This window comes from Larimichthys crocea, chromosome X (assembly GCF_000972845.2).
Source record: "Larimichthys crocea isolate SSNF chromosome X, L_crocea_2.0, whole genome shotgun sequence".
Lineage (NCBI taxonomy): Eukaryota > Metazoa > Chordata > Actinopteri > Sciaenidae > Larimichthys > Larimichthys crocea.
The window spans coordinates 19,342,817-19,364,999 of NC_040020.1; the positions used below are offsets into that span (position 1 = coordinate 19,342,817).

At 41.4% G+C, this 22,183-nt stretch overlaps 1 protein-coding gene across 2 annotated transcripts in view; it reads right to left on the reverse strand.

Moving 5' to 3' along the window:
- vegfc (vascular endothelial growth factor c) overlaps positions 1-20,815 on the reverse strand; it is a 62,412-nt gene extending 41,597 nt beyond the window's left edge. The window contains exon 1 of one of the 2 annotated variants that reach the window (XM_010752811.3): positions 20,413-20,811. In XM_010752811.3, coding sequence (XP_010751113.2) covers positions 20,413-20,631 — 219 coding nt within the window. In that variant the 5' untranslated portion in view covers positions 20,632-20,811. Of the gene's footprint in view, positions 1-20,412 lie in introns of both variants that reach the window. The other variant, XM_027282324.1, reaches the window with a different exon arrangement.
- Between the last annotated feature and the right edge of the window lie 1,368 nt (positions 20,816-22,183).

Consider the following 22,183-nt stretch of genomic DNA (forward strand, 5'->3'; position numbering starts at 1 on the left):
TAAAAAATATGTTCAAAAACATTCAAGCATTCAGTATTCAATAGTGATAATCAAACGTAGTTCTGTAAAAAGTACTGTGAATTACCTTGAAATCATTTTTAAACCTGAGCTGTTAAATTCAATTTTACATAAACGCTCATCAATCAAAATGAAGCCGTCATAAACCTCCATACACATCAAGAATATTCTGTCACTAGGGGGCACCACAAGTGCAAAAAAAAGTATGTAATATTTCACACAGTTCTACCAATAAGCGGCATTTATAGTTTAGTTTTTTTCTCAAATGGAATTCTTAAATGTTTTTTTAATTCCACACCTGGATATTTGTTCATTTAACTTCCACATTTTACAACGTAGAAACTTAATTTTGCTACTGAATATTCAGCTCAGTTCAGACATTAATGCTTACTTTACTCATTCATACATCAAGGGCCTCATGTATGAATACTTGCGTGGATTTTCACGTGAAACTCGGCGTACGCCAAAACCCAGAAACTGTTACTGTACGCGCAAAAATATGTATCAAAGTGTGCGTACGCATGGATCCAAGCACGTTTCTTTTGTACATCCCAATCAACGTGGAATTGAGCGCAGATGCAACTCCTCCCTGTCCACACCCCCATTTACATATGCAAATCTATTTAAATAGGCCCCGGACCTGAGATTCACCTCTTTGAGTGAGTGGGAGCGTGTGTGTGAGGCTGTAAATGCCGTGGGATCCGAGCAGCGCACACACAGGTGTGGACAGGTGTGGCGCCACGGCTGACGTTTTGCGCCCGCTTTTACTGACAAGAATACTGAACACAGGGAGACAAACAGGGGCTTGTTAGAAAGCTCTGCAGCTCTAATTTCACCAGCAGAAAATAAAGAAAACCAAAAACATGACATTTGAATGCGCACATGCCCAAATGTGCATTGGTGGGTAAGTAAAGTTTATTCGTTTAATTGTCCCGTATGTAAACCAGCGTTACATATGGGACAATTAAACGAATAGAAGCCACCCATCGCGCACCGTGCCAGCCTCCAGCTTGCTCCCAACCATGCTGTTAGTCATAATGAATGAGGCATGCGTTGAACCAGGCCACCTTGCCACAATGTTAGTTAGCTGCATTTGCGCATCACATATGATTTGAACATTGATGGAATGAAAATGTTTCCTACTTACATAAACAAATCTATCCTGTGATGGCTCCGATTACATTAGGGCCAGCCACAGCTCTGCGCACAACTCCAGTAACACTGGCCTTGGTAACCAAAATCGGCTTATGAGCCAATTATCATTGTTTGCAAGTAAATCCTTGCGTTCCTTAAATCGCTCATTTCGGATGGCACCATTTGCAAGGTCCTCTAACAACACTAACATTAACTAACATTGTTAATACCATTTTCTTCATCACATTACTCATGCTTTTATATCCACCCATATAATTGCAAACACGTGGGTATGTTAAATGTTCATAAGTGTGTCTCTGATGTGCACATCACTCTGATGACTACTTGTTTTCACATTATTAACAGTTTCCCAGCGTTACCTGTAAGTGTCGCCAAAGGAACAATAGCTGTAGAAACGTGCGTATGCCAGCCATGAAGTTGGCGTGGGGCACGCACATTTCTACGATCATTTCACGTTTGATACATCTGAATGTGAGCGTGGAAAAGGACGTACGACACTTTTTTGTGTGTACCCAAGCTTTGTACATGGGGCCCCTGATACTTTCAGAAATATTAACATTCTCCAGCAGTGTGTGTGTGTAGGGTGTGTTTGTGCTGTAAAAGCATGAAGTCTGTAACCACTGCTTTTCTTTGCCAAACAAACCACTCGCCTGGTGGTCTCACCAAGAGTCAGTAGTTTGTGTTTTCCTTATCTTTCTGTGTGTGTGTGTGTGTGTGTGTGTGTGTGTGTGTGTGTGTGTGTGTGTGTGTGTATGTGTGTGTGTGTGTGTGTGTGTGTGTATGTATGTTGTGAAGATTAAAAACTCATCACGGCTATGTGTTTGTTTAACAGTCAAGTGTTTGATCGTGTGTCTGCCCTGACACACAAACACACACACACAGTTTACTCTGTAAATGTGTAACCACAGCATGCTATGTTGAACATCAACAAACGCTGATGTCATTCACTGCTGCATGAAGTGTTTACAGCATGAAACAGCTTCAGACCCAAAATGTCTGACAACAGTAAACAGTTGGTGACTCACATGGACACAAGCCATCGGTCTGAAGTGATTATGGAAGCTGGAAATGTCTCCTCCTTCACATAACAAGAAAGCTGATGGCTGGATTCCTAAGAAATGTATTTGATCCATTGATGATTATTGATCTGACCATTCCCATACCACCATCCTACTTTGCTAACAGCCAAACATCAACCAGGTCCCCAGCACCAGACCCAGCAGCAGCTAATATCACTGACTAGTCCAGCAGCAGTCAGCCCAGCTCGGTGTCTGTCTTTCAGCCTTTTATTTCACCAAGCTCTCACCAACCACTAAAAGTCAGTCCCACACTAAGGCAGGGTTGTGCAGCAGTGAGTGGTGAGGGGGGCTGCCATTGATTGACCGGCTTTATCGAGGCCAGCGCTTACTCACTGACTATTATTCACTGTCTACTGGCACCTCTCCAGCTACCAGTCCACCTTCCATATTTTTACCATGCTGGACTTGAACCGGCCACCCTCCGGTTCCCAAGCCACTATGGACTGAGCTACTGCCGCCAAAGTATAGAGGCTTACAGTAGATACACACACACACACACACACACACACACACACACATTTACACACATTTACAGTGTGCCATGGTAACGCTGTCAGTTTTAATCATGTTTCATTTTTAAATGCCTATTGATTCAAACTATTTTTGCGTTGCAGAATGTGAGTGTTAAACCAGCTGTTCACACACACACACACACACACACACACACACACACACAAAGAGAGAGAAACATCTGCAACTCCTTACAGAAATAGAAAAAAAATGTATGCCAATACATAATGCCAATGTATGACATGTCAGGGAGCAAGGTGTAGTTTAAAAAACAACCAGAGAGACAACTGAGAGTTAAAGACATTAGACAGATGATCAGATCACAACAATTTACAGTCTCTGTAGCACCAAATAATGACTTTTAATTATGTGAATAAGAAGGAAGAGTGTAAATAAAGGTTCACATATGCGTGCAGGGATTCTACTACACTCTGAAAGCTAACACACAAACTGCTACAAAACGCCACCATGGGCTCTAAGTATTCTACTGAAAATGATGGCAAAGCATGTCAGGCAAAACACCTGTCGCTGTGCTACTGGATGAGGTGGAAAAAATAAAATAGAATAGATATTTTGTTGATCCCTAAAGTGGAAATAATTGTTTTCACTAAAGTTGTTTACATGCATTTTTACCCAATATACAACCACACACACACACACATACACAAAGGGCTCATAGACATGCAAATGTGGAGAGAGATGGTGGAGTGAGCGGCACCCTGACAGCAGTTGGGGGGTCCGGTGCCTTGCTCAAGGGCACCTCTGCAATGCCCAGAAGGTGAACTGGCACCCCTACACTCACCAGTCCACCTTCCATAATTTGGATAATACTGGACTTAATACTGGATAATACTTGACTTGCAGTCACCCTCCAATTCCCAGGCCAAGTCTCTATGGACTGAGCTACTGCCGCTACACCTTCTGTGGACAGTGCAGTGAGGGTCTCTCTTTCTCTTGCGTGGTAATCAGGCATAAGTGAGGTGAGACTTTTCCCGAGATTAAAATGTTCCTAAATATGTAAATAGTTTCTTTGATCTTTTCCTTCCATTTGAACATGTTTTTTGTAGGTGAATTTATACAAATGAGTGTTATGGTATTATTTGTACATTTGCATATGACATATGATTTGCAAATGACATCATACAGCACATTTTAGCTACTTTTGAAACCAGTGCTAGCTACTTTCATTGGAGTTTGTTGGAAGAGTTGGCAACACAAACAGACATGCAGAGGGAAATGAAGAAGAAACTAGCATCTTGTTTCCTCTTCCAGGCAAAGAGAAGAAGATCCAGAAGCTCTGAGCGATTCATAAGTAAATAAACTAACAATAAACTGACAGCGTGCATTATTTGACTGGATGGGAGATGAGGGATGAACTTCACATTCACTGTTCAGTACAAAAACGCATCCTAAGTTTAGCCAAAGCTAATGAGGGTTCATTATTTGGACAAATGAAGCAGACACCTTTAAATTCAACTGAAGTCATGAGTCATTTTAGTATGAAATTCATTTTTTGTAGTTTACAGATCCAACTATGAATGCAGCATTATGTCCTAACCCCAAAACGAAAAGAAGAAGCACAATTGTGTACTGAAGACAGACTGAAAGACTGAGACTGAAAGACTGCTGAAGCCTCAAACCAGATTTATTTGAACTTTGGAGTGATTCACGCTGACCAACATGATCACTTTTCTAAAGCTCTATGCTCTTGTTGTGTGATTATACTCGCGTGGAGGATGGACTGAGGAGTCTGTCAGCCTGAGGAAGAAGCTGCTCTGTAGTCTGGTGCTATGGCAGTGGATACTTCTGTATTGCTTGCCAGATGGCAGCGGGGTGGACTGGCTGACCCCGGCCTGTATTGTCTGGTATTTAATATGCTTTAGGCTCTGCATAGACACCTCTCCTCACAGATATCATTGAAGCTTTGTAGACATGTACCTATAATGTTCTGAGTCCAGTCCTGGGCTGTGCACAACCCACGCCACTTTGTAATGTTTCCAGTCAGGATGCTTTCTATTACTCTTCTGTAAAAATTCAAGAATTTTGTCTTCTTATGTTTTTTTAAGAGCACAGCTGAGCTTTCTTGGAGATGAGATGATGATGGCAGGTTCTCTGTGATGCTGGACAAACAAAAAGCAAAATAAATTCTCAGAGAAGATGATCTGGATGAAATCTTACCATTAAAGATTCAACATCTGGGAAACACTCCACATTAACTTTGACTATGTTAGATGGAGATACTGGCCGCTGCATCTGCATGTGCCACTATTACCATGGTGACCAGTGAGGCCCTGCTTGGTAATATTTCAGCATTTCAGATTTTTTATTTAATATATTTATTATTTTGTATATTTTTATTTTATTTTTGTTATCTTGCCTGTCAGTAAAGAGGTACACGGGAAACATGGGAAGAAAGATCAGCATGCTATACAACAGTCCTGTAGACAGTAACAGTAACTGTAGACATAGTATCTTGATATAAATCATCCATCCATTATCTCTAACTGCTGAAACCACACATTCTTATGGGCTGTAAAACCAATCCATCCAATACTGGTTCCTCCATACTCAACTACCGTTCAACCTATAAAATCCTGTCCTAATACTTCTGATTGCCTGATCCTAGAACTCTATCATCAACAACTGCTGTTTCCACGACCAGTACATCATCTTGATCTGTAACTGTGACTCTCAAAATATACACAGTCAACTTAGCTTTAGCGGCGTTAGCTTCTTCTCCATACTCCTAACCGGTATCCCAGGCCTGACATCAGATCTATCCACTGAACGTTCCTCAGTTCACTTCACTTCCCAGAGTACATCTGCATGCAAGAGCCAGCTCAAAATCTTTGCTGCAGACTTACTGTATGTCCACATTATGTGCTGGATACAACTCCCAAGTTGCTTGAACAGATTCTTATCCATTTACTTTTGGTTTCCTCGGTCAATCCAAATGCATTGGTTCACAGTTTACTTTGACCCACTTTGTTACACCTTTATTTCTGACTCGTCTTATTTTTCAGCCAACATCATAGAACTTAAAATGTCACTATACTAAAACCATAAATCTGGTCAGCTTAGATTCGTCTTTACTTCAAATTCTAACCAGTACTGAATCATTTCGGGATGCTCCATCTGAGCCCGGACAAATTACTCTTCTACATGTACTCTCCTTGTCCAGTATATCTTCTCCTAGCTGTCAGCTCTTTGCCTCCCCAAACAAGTACTGTATTATAAATCATGGATGCTTGTTCCCAAGTGGATCACAGCTGCATTCGTCCAGACATCAAATTATCAGATCCACTCCATCTTATCTTAAGTAACTGGAGGCTTTTGGGGGTCCATCGTGCCCAGGTGCAATGGCTGTCCACCAAAGCTTCCCCACAATGCAGCAACAGATCGTACATACGGTAGGCACAAGAGTTCATACTTCACTCACTATCTTTCATTTGGTTAAAAAATCATTTAAATGTATCTTGTTGAGAGTGGTGGTTAGCACTGTTGCCTCACAGCAAGAAGGTTCCTGGTTTGAACTGGTTCGTACGCTGGCTTCCTTCCACAGTCCAAAGACATGAACCTTAACATATTAATTTGTGACTCTAAATTGTCTGTAGGTGTGAATGGTTGTTTGTCTCTATGTGTCCTGTGATGAACTGGCAAGTTGTTCAGGGTGTATCCTGCCTCTCGCCCAATGTCAGCTGGGATAGGCTCCAGCCTCCCTGCGACCCTAGTGAGGATAAGTAGTTACAGATAATGTATGTATGTATATTCTTGATGCTGTGGTCCTCACTAATGAACTTTTTAGCAGAGTTTCAGGAGCAGGACCACACCTCAACCGTGCCGCTTCTGACAATCCTATAAATACCCTCCTAAACCCTTTCATATTCTTTCTCTCCTACCCACCCACTTCTTTTTCCTATTATTCCCTCTACTTACTTCTTTCCAAAGGGTTCTGAGAGGGGGCCCTCCAGGTGAGATGGCAGAATCCCCACTGAAGCTTCCCCACAACACAACAACAGACTAAAGGAGTTCAAGCTTTCGTTTTGTTGATAAATCATTTAAACATATCTTGTTGATGTTGTGGTCCTTGCTAGTGAAATCATTTTTAATCTGTTTTCTCTCTCTATGATCTGACGCTATAAAAATTAAATTGAATTGAAAATGGCACATATATAAATAGAAGAAGGGGTTCACAGAGCTAGACAGTGTTGTTTTCAGTTGAACAAATTGCTAAACTACATTTTTTAGTAGCATCTTGGCCCCTCAGCTGTGACAGTCTCCCTTCATTATGCATTCTATCCTCATTGACACTCTGTCACCCTTCATTCACTCCCATTCACAGCTACCCCAACATCCCATTCAGGCCCACACTGCCTAAAACACAGTGTGTCAACTGGTGAGGTCTTCAGGTCACTCTTTTGAGGGTCCAACACCAACCGGTTAACAACAACAGATGTCAAAACACACTGAATGAGCCCTCACATCGTTTGAGTTCAAAGAGCACCAAGAGTGAAAGAGCCCTGTATTAATACTAGTCAGCCAAAATGAGCTCCAGAGGACTGAATCATACAGATATTTTAAGGGTAAAAAATATAAAGACAACGCATGTAAATGTTGTCTCTTTGGTGCATTCACAGAAGACTCAATATAATCTTTGAGGAATTTTTATTTCTACTTCTTACACAGGAAATCTGTGGGTTGTTCAGTGTCTGTGGCTAACTTTGACTGCCTTCTCTGCCTATGCTCTTATTACTGCTAATGCAAGATTTGATTGGCTGTATCAAACTGGATCCATACATAAACTTTTGTCTTGTGTCACCTGTGTCTGTATTTACCAATATAGCCCTGGAGAAAACATAAATGCTGCAGCAGACCAAAGAAAATGCAATTTAAGTTCAATTGGAAGTGGCTAAATTTAGTGCCTTAAATTGGACCAAAAGAAACCTGGCCTACAGAAATGTACACAGGAAACTTTACCCCTCTGAAAACTCTTCTGTTCTGTGGTCTCTGTCTGTCTTTGGTTACTGCTTCACTAAAACTAACCCTACCACTGGATAATAACTGGCTCATGCAGCAGGTTATCGCCTGTCTCTCAGGTCTCTCAGTGGGACTGTCTTTAATATTAAAGTGAGTACTTGATGAAAAAACTGTTGTGAGAATGTGCTGCACATAAAAAACATTGAAACAGCTACTGGTCCATATTACTGGTCACATAAACTCAGGAGGACTTTTGTCAGGATCCTGTAGGACAGATGACTGTTTGATCAGTGATCTGATTGGTCTATTTTTGTCCTCATACTGTTAACCTGCTGCAGCAGAAACACAACATGCTCATACACAGACTGTGTGGGCATTTGGAAAGGAGCTTGTACAGGCCCAGCCTCCCAGATGTTTTTATTTCTCTCTATTTTATCGTCTGATAAATCAACATGTCTCTTACAATGATGTACATAGCAAGAAAATAGATAAACTACTCTCTTTCTAGAGACTTAGTTACTTTAGATGGGATCACCCTGGCCTCCAGCTCCACTGTAAAGAATCTTGGAGTTGTTTTTGATCAGGATTTGTCCTTTAACGTCCACATAAAACAAATTTCGAGGACTGCATTCTTCCACTTCAGTAACATCGCTAAAATCAGATGCATCATGTCCCAAGTGGATGCAGAAAAACTAGTCCACACATTTGTTACTTCAAGGCTGGACTATTGTAACTCTTTGGTATCAGGCTGCTCCAATAAGTCTCTTAGGACTTTACAGTTAATTCAGAACGCTGCTGCACGTGTTCTGACAGGAACCAAGATCAGAGATCACATCTCTCCCATTTTGGCTTCCTTGCATTGGCTACCTATTAAATCTAGAATAGAATTTAAAATTCTTCTCCTTACTTACAAAGCTCTTCATGGTCAGGCACCATCATATCTAAAAGAGCTCATAATACCTTATTACCCCTCTAGAACACTGCGCTCTCAGGACGCTGGGTTCCTTGTGGTTCCTATAGTCTCCAAAAGTAGATTGGGAGCCAGAGCTTTCAGCTATCAGGCTCCTCTTCTGTGGAACAAACTACCATTCTGGGTTCAGGAGGCAGACATGGTCAACATTTTTAAGAATAGACTTAAGACTTTCCTTTTTGATAAAGCTTATAGTTAGGGCTGGCTCAGGTCATCCCTTAGTTATGCTGCCATAGGACCATAGGACTAGACTGGGGATCTGGAGACCTGCTACAGTACCAATCATCTTTCATTACCAGCTGTCCAGCATGGATAAACATATAGAAGATGATGTACAGTCTAGTTGAGTGGGACAGCAAGGCTGGGTTATAGGGTTATAGGTTCAAGTCAGCAATGACTGTTTGTACAGTATGTTGAGGGAGGGATGGAGGGAGGGAGGGTGGGAAGAAGGGGAAGTTTTTATTTTCTGACTAACATATGATCCATCCTAGAGTATTTGCTGTTTTTGTTGGCAGATATAATTACTGAGGCTTCACCATCTTCCTTTAGCCTCCTGCGTTTCCTTTATCTCAGTCAAAACTATTACCATCACTGTTTCCCAATAAATAACAAATTAGGTGCTGTGTTTCACTGGTTATTTTTGGTTTAGAAGGAAGGAAGACAGATATGGATGAAAAAAAGATGAAAAGTTTTGTCAGCTTTGAAATAAAGATTAAACAAAAGATGACTGACGTGAGGTGTATAGCACAGCAGTGTGAAAGCTTCTGAAACAGAAATGGAAAAGATGGAGGAAGGCAAATAAACAAATAATAATAGTAAAAACAGTAGGAAATTCTGGCTCTAATTGTTACTGGGTTAGGAGAAGAATCACACATACACGTATGAGCAATGAACAGATACACAATATTATATAATCACAGTCTGCACAAAGAGAAAAATCCCATCTAAATGGGACATCTGTGTATTGTTACAGAAAAAGTATGTGTACCATCAGGAAATTAGGTAGCACCATGCCTTATAGATACACACTGCAGAACAGTGCAGATTCAAAGGGGGGCAAAGAGCGACTTCTGGTTAAGGCGGAGGAGGAAGTTACAGTAAGCAGTAAATAATGTCTGCAGAAAAATGAGTAGACAAGCAACCAAGACCACTCTGAAGGGAAGTGATATGGTTTGGTGGACTCAATATGATTTCAGAATTATTAGGGCCCGAGCACAGCGAGGCCCTATTGTATTTCGAACGCTGAACAACGTTTAAGAGTAAATCGCATTTTCCACAGCCCATATCCCCCCGATGTCAGGTGTAAAATTACGTATTTTGGGGGTCTCACACATGGACGTACGCATATGCCTCCACAGCGCCACCTAAGTGTACGTTTTTGGTGGTGCCCCTCGCCACGGTTTCGCCCACGTGTACGAAACTTGGTGGGAGTATGTAACATGCCCAGACGCACAAAAAAGTCTCTTGGTGCCCCGGGCTACAGTGAACCGTACGGCGTCCAATTTTTGTCAATTTTGGACTTTGAGTTTTTGCCTCATTTCCAGGGTTCGCATTTGAACGAACTCCTCCTAGGGATTTCATCCGATGTACTTGAAACTTGGCGTGTGTGTTCTCAAGGCCTCGACAATGAAAAGTTATCAAAATCACAACTTTTTATCAGAGGGCGTGACCGTGACGGTGCGTCAAAGTGGACGCTGCCGTTTTTTTCACAAAAAAACAAGACTCCATTGACTTTTTAGCTGATTTCCGGGCAAAAGTGTGCGGCTATCAATACTTTGTCACAGCTTGTCGAAACTTCTTGGGCTTGTTAAGACCAATATTATGCACAATTCGGCGGCATAATTAATGAGGGGGCGGAGCAATAGCGCTCTATAGCGCCCCCTTGAATTTTTTTGTTCAAACAGCACAGTTTTGGACACAGAATTATGAAACTCAGCCACTTTGAACAACATGGCAGGACCTACAAAAAAGGTCTATAGTCCAAAACTGTGGGCGGGGCTGTTTGAAAGAAAAAATCAGTGGCGAAGGCGCCGATTTGTGTGAGCTCATATCTCAGGAACGCTTCGGCGAAACGGAACCAAATTTGATGTCATGCTTCGAGGCGCTGTCCCCAGTCCAGAAAACAAATATGGTGTCATTTCGTCCTAGGGGGCGCTATAATTAGCAAAACATTGTTTTTGCCATATCTCCTGAAGTGTTTGTATTTGAAATGAAATTGTGATATCCACAGACACTGTGTGTTGCCCTATGATATTTGATGCCAACTTTTCATTTTAGCCAATCGCTGTTGGCGGCAACGCCACCAGACAGGACGTTTGCTCATATCTCGGCAACGCTTTGTCCTCCGAAGACCAAATTCGGTCACGGGCATCGAGGCCCGCCCCAAAGTGTGCCAAATACAATTTGGTGTCATTCATCTCTAGGGCGCTATAATTAGCTAAACATGTTTTTTGCTCATACCTCCTGAAGTGTTTGTATTTTAAATGAAATTGTGATATCCAAGATACTGTGGGTTGCCCCATTGATAGTTGATGCCAACTTTTCATGTTACCCATCCAGGGGGCGCTATTTAGCAAACTATTGTTTTTGCTCATATCTCCTGAAGTGTTTGTTTTTTAAATGAAATTGTGATATCCACAGATACGTGGGTTGCCCCATTGATAGTTGATGCCAACTTTTCATGTTAGCCAATCGCTGTTGACAGACGCGACGTTTGCTCATATCTCGGCAACGCTTTGACCTCCGAAGACCAAATCGGTCACAGGCATCGAGACCCGCCCCAAATGTGCCATACAATTTGGTGTCATTTGTCCACAGGAGGCGCTGTAATTAACAAAATTGCATTTTTGCTGTTTTCTCTTGACGTGTTTGGATTTCACCAATATTATGCACAATTCGGATGCATAATTAATGAGGGGGCGGGGCAAAAGCGCTCTAAGCGCCCCCTTGAATTTTTCAGTGGAACAGCCCCGCCACACTTTTGGCCACAGAGTCACGAAACTCAGCCCAATTGTAGAACATGCAAGGACCTACAAAAAACTCTCTTGGAGCAATGGGCTAAGATTGAACATAAAGCAAGATATTTAAGAATGAAAATCTCCATTTTCTGTGTTTCGGCCTGGTTGAGAAGGGGTCATGTTTGAACGAACTCCTAGGGGATTGTATCCATATCACTTCAAACTTGGTAGGTGTGTTCACATAGACTTCTGAGTAACAGTTATCAAAATGATGAATTTGTGGGGAAACGGTGGCCATTTCAACGTGGCGCACATTTCGACGTGCGCGCATATGCGAGGGCCCGACCATCGCTGCTTGCAGCTTTAATTTGAATTAGATTTTGTGTCATTCACTCACATTTGATATCATTGAGACTACATAAAACAGCAGCTAGGTTTCTTGGTCATACTTTTATGAGATAAGTGAGATAATAACTACATATATAATAATATATATAAATATATATATATATATATATATATATATATATAGTTAGATGTTATACCAAACATTACATTAAAGGTAGAGTGAGTCATCCACTAATCAGATGATCGGTGGTCCGATCCCCAGCTCCTTCGGTCTGCATCTCAAAGTGTCCTTGGGCAAGATACTGAACCCCAAATTGCTCCTGAAGGCTGTGCCATCTGTGTGTAAATGTATGTGAATGGGTGAATGAGATATGTAGTGTAAAAGTGTTCGGAGTAGTCGGAAGACTAGAAAGATGTTATATAAGTACCATTGCCATTGAAGGCATATGACATCGGGTAAGTCTCAGGTCTACAGTTCATCCAGGGATACAAAACCCACCAATACCCACACCTCCCTGAACTACAATGTCTCCTTCTATGATGAGCTCTGAGGAACAGTTTCTTTGCACACTTTGACAGGGACAATCCCATCAAGGCTGTGCTCCCTGCAGACCACCAGCCCCTCACACTCTCCCTCACGGGTGTGTGTGCTGCACTAAGCATGATTAATGTGTGTATGCATGTAAGGCTGCTTGGACTGATGCATTCTTGGACGCGTGCTCAGGTCCTTTGATGGGCAGCTGATTAAGGTCCTGTCACTGCCCCATCGCATCCTTGGATGTCCACAGCACATTTTTTGTTAAAGGCATAATTTGTCATAATCTGTCAAGTACAGCATTAGTTGTCATTCTATCTTGATCACAGTACTATTGGTGCATCATTTTCCCTATTTGCTACTACTGGAAAAGGTGTGTTTAAAGCCAGTAAACAGTGAGCAACTGACCAAAACTGAACAAAGTGGAGAGGCAGACAGAAACCAAACAGCTGCTCAACTAAAGCACACTCATCTTACAATCTGGAGAAATATTTTACATTTTTTGAGTGATATTTATAGTTAACAAGAATGACGTATTTAAACACTCAGGCCAAGCAGTGAGACTTAACTGGACTGTCCACAGAGAAATGACATAAAATTCCTTCAAAATGATTGCTAATTACACACCACATTCTTCTGCAGACTCCAGAGGGTTGTGAAATATGGGCAGACAGAGAGAGACATGGGGAGAGAGGGAGTGAGGCAGTTAAGTCGAGAATAAATAGAAACTGAGAGATGAGCAATTATGTGGTGACGAGGTCCGGATGAAAGATAATGAGAGCATCGATATGTTCTATTCTTAATCATCTTCATCATGATGATGGAAGAGTTATGGAGTCACAGTGAGAGAGAGACATTTAGACAGAGAGAGATGCTGTCATTGTGTACTGATTATTTCAGCACATCCATCCATCTATTTCAGAGTTCAGGGTCAACTACAGACACATGACTTTTGGCAACTTTCTGGCAAGGTACAGTGCTCTGCTAGAAACCATCACACTTAAACCAACTCTTAATTTCAAAGATACCAGTAGAATTTTCCTTGGAAGAAGGTTTTTCATGCTAGCTTGACCAGAGATCAAGATTTCAAGATTTCAAGATTTCCTCAAGGGAAAACTCAAAAGTAAATATTCAGCCCCGAAACATGACTCACACTGTTTCTATGGAAAATCTCAAAAACATGAACAAGTGGCTGTAAGTGATACAAGAGCACTGAGATGGTTTTAAAAAGAGCTTAGCAGGAAATCCATCCTATATCTGTAACCCTCCATAACATCACTTGCAAGACTTCCTTTAAAGTTTGTTTTTACCTATTTACTGCAAATCATGTCCACGTTTCATAAGCACAAACCAATTTAGTGTTATAGATTAATTCATGCTTTTCTACCATCCTGGAGACCATTGGTTTCCCTTCATTGCAGACATCAGTGATTACACAAGTGACAAACCAATGGCTGTCTAGAGGGTTTATTGATCAGTAGTAAATCTTATCTTTCACCTCAAACTACTATTTGGAAATAGAGATAAGTCTTACTACTGATCAATAAATGAGTAGCGCAGAGACTTTTTCATTTGTCATCATATTTCCATGACAAACTTGAAAAAGACTAACTTCATGAACATAGTTGAGCATTTCTAAGTCAAAGAGACAGAAACCATCATTGTAAGAGCCATATACAGGGTTATAAGGACCAGAATGATGATGTCTTTTCCTGTGGGTACAGTACGTGGCGCTGTGTAATTATCCAGGCCACAGGTATAAAGACAGTAAGTTACTGTTGATGTCAGGTGTCGTTTGACCCGAAAAGGGCAAACGTTTTTTGACCGCTATGGTGCAAAGGTTGAAAAGCTCAGTTTAGAAGAGACTTCACAAATACAACAACATGATATAGTTTTATTTTGCACGGAAAATAAAGCATCATTGTAGTACTAAGACAACTTGTGGACTCAATGCAGAATGCAACACGCAGCCAGAAAAAAGGGAAAGTCTAGGTCGATCCTGGGTCAAACCTTCAGTGGCTCAATAATAGACTAAGCTCCTTTAACAACCATTAACTAAAGCATGAATGGACTCACATTTCGACACGTGGCTAGAAAAGCAACTCCCAGTGAATACTTCCACTTCCACTACTGCCACATTTCATATCAATTTCATGAGTCGAAGTGTCAGTGTCAGGGTATGTCTGCGTGTGTATAGCTTGTTGAATTACCTTCACGTATAATTAATCAGAATTTACTAAATATGCTAAAGAGGGAACATGCTGCAGCTTATATTTACTGGCAACATTTGATCCAATGCAGGTTTGTGAATTAAACTTTTACTACCAGGGCAAATAGAGGTTGGGGTGAATGGTAAGGTGTATAAAACACATGAAGGTCATGATTTGAGTTCTGCCAACTTCAAGTCACCGTTGGGTTTTTCAATGTTTAACCAAGCACAGTCTTTTCCAGACCATTAGCATATGATTTGAGTTGCCTGAACGTAAATGAAAGCAAATAGACCATGAAAATAAATGAAAAACATTGATAGTCATTTTAAAGACACTCCACCACCAAGTCTGTCCTCAACCCCCTCCTTCTCCATAACATACAACAGAGACAGAAAGGAGGAAGCCACCATGTTTTATAGAGGTGACAACAACACAGATGCTGTATATAAATATTGTCTATTCTAAAACTAGAATCTATTGTTTGGATAGATGTAGTTTTGTCCACATTGCCAACTACAGGTACAAGGTACAGCAGTGTGAACACCTCATAGGTTGCAGAGGTGGTGCATGGACAAGGGCATCATGCATGCTAAGGTCATTAGAAGACAGTGTTAATATAAGTAACTATTAACTACTATAACTTTTAAAATACTGTTCTGAATTGAATGAGATTCAAACTTGAGGGAAAAGGCCCACGTCACACTCAAAAAACTGCACTGAGAACTGCATAAGTGGCCAATAATAACAACCACCAAATTAACATTTAAGTACTTTATTGTGTTCGTCTAAACTTCTTGGCATTCACTGTATTGCCATGTGTGGTAAAATCCCTTCCATCAGGTACTTAAGGCTGGAGCATCTGTAAAGTGGTACTGTGACCCCCTAACCCTGTTATGTTGAAATACTATTTGGTGTCCGTAGGTTGATAGGTCTTACCCCTAAGCATTGAAGTAAAAACATGTTCTGGAGCAGATCCCCTGCAGGTCATAAGAAAAGTTAGATGTGGAAAGCCAATAAAAACATGGAGGAGAGGGAAAAAATAAAGAAGACCCACTAGGAGAGTCATGAAGACAAATGGTACCGAACAAGGTTCATTGGAGAGGGTGACTGGGGATTTTTCCTCCATAAGAAGCCAAATGTAGTAAGTCAAATGAGTAAAGGTTTTTAGGAGCTAACAATTCACACATTGATGGCACAGCCTTCGGGGGCAATTTGGAGTTCAGTATCTTGCCCAAGGACACTTTGACATGCAGACTGAAGGGGCTGGGGATCAAACCGCCAATCATCCGATTAGTGGACGACCTGCTCTTCCGGAGAACTGCTTGGGGCAAGAAACACATTGAATGGACATTAAACCAGTTGGATTCTGTACTTTTGGTCTGATGACTCCAAATTTGCGATTTTTGGTTTCCAACCCTGTGAGATGCAGAGAAGAACAGGTGGCATCTGCGTGCGTGACTACAACCGTGAAGCATGTAATGACACTGTTGACACTTTATTCAAAATTTATGATAAGCATCGCTACCATAGCATTCTGCAACGACATGCCATCCCATCTGGTTTGAGCTTAGTGGTACCATGATTTGTTTTCCTGTTTTCAAGACTGTTCTTGAAATTTCATAGTTTTAATGTCTTTAGTGTTAATTTACCATGCAAGAAATAAAAAAAATTATAATAAAGAAAACCCCTGAATGAGAGGTTGTCTCCAAACTTTTAACTTTACATATGTAAATGACCACAAGCTGCCCCTAGAGGGTGTAATATTCATTGCCTTCATAATGCAAAAGGTTAGGAAGGCTGTTTTTGATGCTTACATTTGCCTTGATGGTTATGTTAAAGTGCATCCCAAACATAAGGACTTCATCAGATAATCTTGTATAGGAAATTTTTCCCCAGTGGGGACCATCCTCTGGGGATCATGGATATGGGGCGGGGAGGCAGTAGCTCAGTCCATAGCGGCTTGGGAACCGGAGGGTGGCCGGTTCAAGTACAGCATGGACAAAAATATGGAAGGTGGACTGGTAGCTGGAGAGGTGCCAGTTCACCTCCTGGGCACTGCTGAGGTGCCCTTGAGCAAAGCACCAAACCCCCCCAACTGCTTGCAGGGGGGCTGCCCATCACTATCTCTCCTCACATTGCATGTCTATGAGTATGTGTGTTCGGGGTTAAAATGCATGTAAAACAAACAGTGAAAAAAAGAATTTCCCTGTTAAGGGAAACACAAATCAACTGAATGGAATAGCATCTACAAAGTTGTTTTAGCACGTTTCACAACAAACACTTCATCAATTAAAAATGTGACGTTTCTGTGTAGTGTTCACTGAGTGTGCCATCATATTGCTCTAAAGGCGTCAAACTTGGGCTACATGGATCTTGCTGCAGTTTCTGTCTTCAGTGACTGTTCCATTGCACTGTGTCAGAGGTTTTTTTTTTCAGAATTCCGAGTGTAATGGATTGTGGCAGTTTCAGGTGTGTTATGCTAGTAGTATCTACTGGAGCCTTAAGATACTCATCGATGAGGAATGGGCTACTGAGGTCCGGTAAACTCACTTCTTTCTAATTCCACATCCCCATTTGTTTTTCATTTTCAAACTTCAGCCCAAGCTCTGGATTTATAGCACAGTGAAGATATTTAGGCTGCAATAAAATGGCCATGCAAAAATCATATTCTGTCTTATATCATTTGTCAGTTTCTGTGCTTAGTTACAGAGTTAATCAAAAAAGCAGTCTTTGTCTTTGTGTGAGACCTTTTCTGTAGCTGAACTAAACCCACCCATCTTGAGCACAAGCAAGAAATTCAAGTGTGGAAACCAGATTAAATACTTATTTCAAAACATCATTCTTACCTACTGCATCATCAGTCAAAACCTACATCTGTTCTTTTTAATCCTTAGACAGCTTAGACGGCTATGAGGTTTTTCGCCTGACAGCAGAGATGATTTGGTATCAGATGTTAGTTATATTCCACAGAATAACAGCGAGGGCTTTAAAGGTGGAGGACAGGAGCTGAGGGAAAAAACTCATCATTCCAATTAAGAGTCTACTGTGATCAAATGGCTGCATGTTACTGCTTAGCACTTATCCCCCCTCACACACACACACACACACTTGACCCCTGTGACACCTGCCTTCATTGCCTCTTTTCTCTGGCTAATTTGAAAACACTCCTTCCTAATCCTCCCCCCTGCTCTCTCTCAATGCTTCCCTTCCTCTCATCCAGTTTCTTTGGTAGCTCGGCTCAATTCAAATCTGCTGTGCTGGCATCACATTAAAGAAAAGTATATTTCAATGGTGTATCAATCCAACTCTTATTATAAAACTTGACAATTGGATAATAAGTGTTTAACAAAAGCCTTTAAATATCAGTGCGGCCTTCTGTGTGTAAAAACAATGAACGGCTAGTTCATAATGAGATAGACAAAGTCAGTGTTTGTGTATCTCTCTGTGTCCATGACCTCTGAGATCCTGAGGCTCAGCAGAGAACGCTCAGGCTAAACCTTTAATGATATCCTGTGCACCAGAACAGATGATTACAGTTAGGCAATCAGTTAGGAAAATACAATCAAAGTGATCTGGCTCTGGCTTCTCATTCGGAGCGCTGACTGTTACTAACATGCCTTTTGTTTTTGCTCGTCCAAAGCCACACACAAACACACACACACACACACACACACACACCAGGGGAATAAAACTTTGAAAGTAGTATGAGATAAAACTGAGCAAGAGGCAGAAAGTGGAAGCACTTGGCGGTGGGTGGTACTCTTTTTTTTCTGTCCATGTTTGAACAGCTTTTGTGGCTTGGTTGCTGTACTTTTCCAAAACATGTGCCATGCTATGTTATGTCGGGGCATTATGGGTAATTTATCTGCATAATCTGAGTGTACATTCACCTTTCAATTTTATATATATAGTGCCAAATCATAACAGAAGTTATCTCATGACACTTTCCATACAGAGCATGTCTAGACCGTACTCTTTATAATATTATTTACAGAGACCAACAATCCCACCATGAGCAAGCACTTGGCCACAGTAGCATTGAAAAGCTTCCTTCAAGAGTCACAAACCTCGGGCAGAACCCAGCTCATTGTGGACAGTCATCTGCTACAACATGCACATTTTGTTTGCAGGCTACGTGGGTAAATAAAGTACACTTCTGGCAGTCTTCTGGTCATATTGTATTCCTATATTATATTCCCAGGCTATATGGACATATGTCAAAAGTCAAATGGATATAGGCCCGCATGCTGATTTTAAAATTTCATCCCACGTCCCAACAACCTAAGGATAGCGTTTACACACTGTTGTTTGGGTAGCTTTAGTCAAATTATAGGGCTAATTCAGCAGCTTCTTAATGCTCTGTTATAACGTTTGAGGACACGAGATGTTAAAAAAAAAAAAACGGTCAAAACTGAAACAGAAAAGAAATCCCAGCTATTAGCCTCTTGTATGAATTAACGGTCCGGTATGTAGAATTTAGTTGCATCTAGTGGCGTAATCGCTGCATTGCTATCTCCTCACATCACCCTCAACTTCCTAGTGTAAAGGAGAAACAACACTTGAAAGGCTGTGTCTACAGGCAGTATTTAGTTTGTCTGTTCTGGGCTACTGTACAAACACAGTGTTTCAATATGGTGGCCTCCATAAAAGGGGACCCGCTCCTACCCTAGGAGGTGAATTTTTAAGTAACAAGAACAAAAACATTATTTTTTTCAGGTGATTATTTCTGCATGAAAACATAGTTATGAATATTATATTCCATGTCAGCCTTATTCTGAAAATAAAGGCCCACAAAATACTGTATCCTACAACTCCCATAATGCAACTACAGAGTTTGTCTCACTTCTCCCCAATCCCACACTTTGAGTGTGTACTGCACACTTTTGACTGAACATGGAACAGGATGAGTCGTACTTCTCATGACAACTAGGTTGAGTGTCCCTTTAATAAATGATCACTGAATATTTTTATTTTAAAATAATCCACAGCGTATGGTCTGTTTAGAACAGGTCCATGTGTGTAATGTTAATGTTTTTAAATGCTTCATTTCAAATATCGCAGCAATAATGTTCTCTCCAGACTTGGATGACTACATTTCACTGTGTATAATGCATTTATGTGTATATGAATTCATAGGATGTATGCCACCCTCAGCAGGTGGTGTATTTACTCTCCACTACACATTTACTGGCTGTCCTTAGATTCACCCCGTGTTTGTTTGTAATCGATATTTAGCCACAGAATCTCTCAAACACGTTTAGCGGAGGTGAAATCAGATGGTTCATCTTCATTGTAATGAGAGGAGAGGATGATAAATCCACTGCACCTCCTGCACCGACACCTTGACTGTGGGGTCATCTCAAGATCTGTGGCAGTGCACTGATCCACACGCTGTACGCATCCACGAGTTGGGGGGAAATGAAATATCCCACATAGAGTCGCACAGTGCTTCAATACTGAAACAATAATCAGGTCCTCAGCGGGTCACGTCATGGTTCCGACCATCTCTAAACACACATACCGGACCCAGGTGAGCACGAGGAGCGTCTTGCTGACAGAATCAGGTGAAATATCACAGCGCACAGCGTGCCTCGCTGCCTCTGCAGCCAGGTTCACGTCACACAAGTTGGGCTTATTTTCTTCTCAAACTTACCGGCTCGTCCATCTGCTCCTGCTCGTAGTAATCATAGTAGTCGCTGTGGCTGAAGTCGCTGGCGAGGTTGGTGTAGAGCAGATATGCCAATAACAGAGATATTCCCAGAAGGTGCATGTTTAGAAACTTCTCAATGATTATGATCCAACAGATTGAAACCCCCCTCCTCTCCTGAGTGTGCGCTCCCCTCTCCTTCTGCCGCTGATAACACTCTTTCATCTGCGCTCTCTCTCTCTCTCTCTCTCTCTCTCTCTCTCTCCCTCTCTTCCTCTCTCTCTCTCTCTCTCTCTCCTTTGTCTCTCTGTCAGGATCCAGTACTTATTCCGCAGAGGGACCGCGGCGGCAGCAGCATGTGTATGGACCCCGCTGTGTGAATGAAAGCCTGGTCATATGGAAACACATAAATCCGGTTGCGTCAAAGGCGCAAAATGACAGGAAAACGGACGATCTGCCTTCAAAATAAAAGCTTCAACTGGCCTTCATTTCTTTAAAAAAAACATTTAAGGAACAGCTTCAAAGTGGCGTCATCGATATTTTCTACTGACCTCTGTCGACAACTGACGACAACTGCACCAGAGCCTATCACATCACATCAACATTTTCATTCCACGTCCTGTTATCTAAATATCACAAATGAATGAATTATTTCATAGGCTATTATCAGGGGGTCATGAAGTTCAAACTAATAATCAAGTAATAATCTAATTAAGACAAACACTCACTCTGATCTGTTTGTTACTTTTATTTCCAAATATATTTCTAATAAGTAATAAGGAAGACAAGACTTGTCAAAGATCACAGTATTTGCATCCATTCATTGCATGCATTCATTCAGTAACAGAATGATGTCATATACTTTTATGCAGAACTGCTGCATTATGTTGACATCAGCTAAAGCTTTGTCCTGATGAAACTCTGTGTAGTTTTATTGAGAAAGGCCGCAGTGGAAGTAATACTCTTTGACTGTAGTTAGCTTTAGAATGATCCGCTGCTCTGCATGTGAGTAGGGGAATGAAGTTGATGAAACGAGCAGGTCAGTCAAGGTCAATGAATAAGATACTGCCATTATGAACTTAACGAGTACCACAGACAAACCACGTCTTTTCAGGACACTTCAGTTCTATCATAGCATTTATGTATAGCAATGTATTTATACCTTCATGAGGACTTCACCTGGAATGATTTTCCAACAGTGGATATATGCTGAGCACTTGTTGGCTGCTTTTCTTTCACTCTGCACTCCAACTCATCCCGAACCATGTCTACTGGGTTTACATCAGGTGATTGTGGAGACCAGGTCATGTGATGCAGCACTCCATCACTCTCCTGCTTGGTTAAATATCCCTTACATAGTCTGGAGGTGTGTTTTAGGTCGTTGTCCTGGTGAAAAACAAATCATGGTCCCACCAAGCTCAAACTGGATGGGATGGCATGATGCCCCAGAATGCTATGGGAGCTATGCTGGTTAATCCAACAGTCACCAGCAAAGCACCATCACACCCCCTCCTCTATGTTTCATGGTGGTAAAAACACTTGCAGATGATATTTATTCACTACCTCTGCATCTCACACACCCGATTTATAGTTGCCATTATAAAGGTTATCATCCTCTGAATACTCCAAACACAAATTTGAGTTAAATACAGCACATGTATAAGGATGCAAAGGTGACTCACTGCAGTGTGTTACTTTTGGCATTTTGGCAAACCCTCAGTGCTGCTGCAGCAACAAGCTAACCATCAACAACCAAACGTTTGCAAGTTTTTTGTGA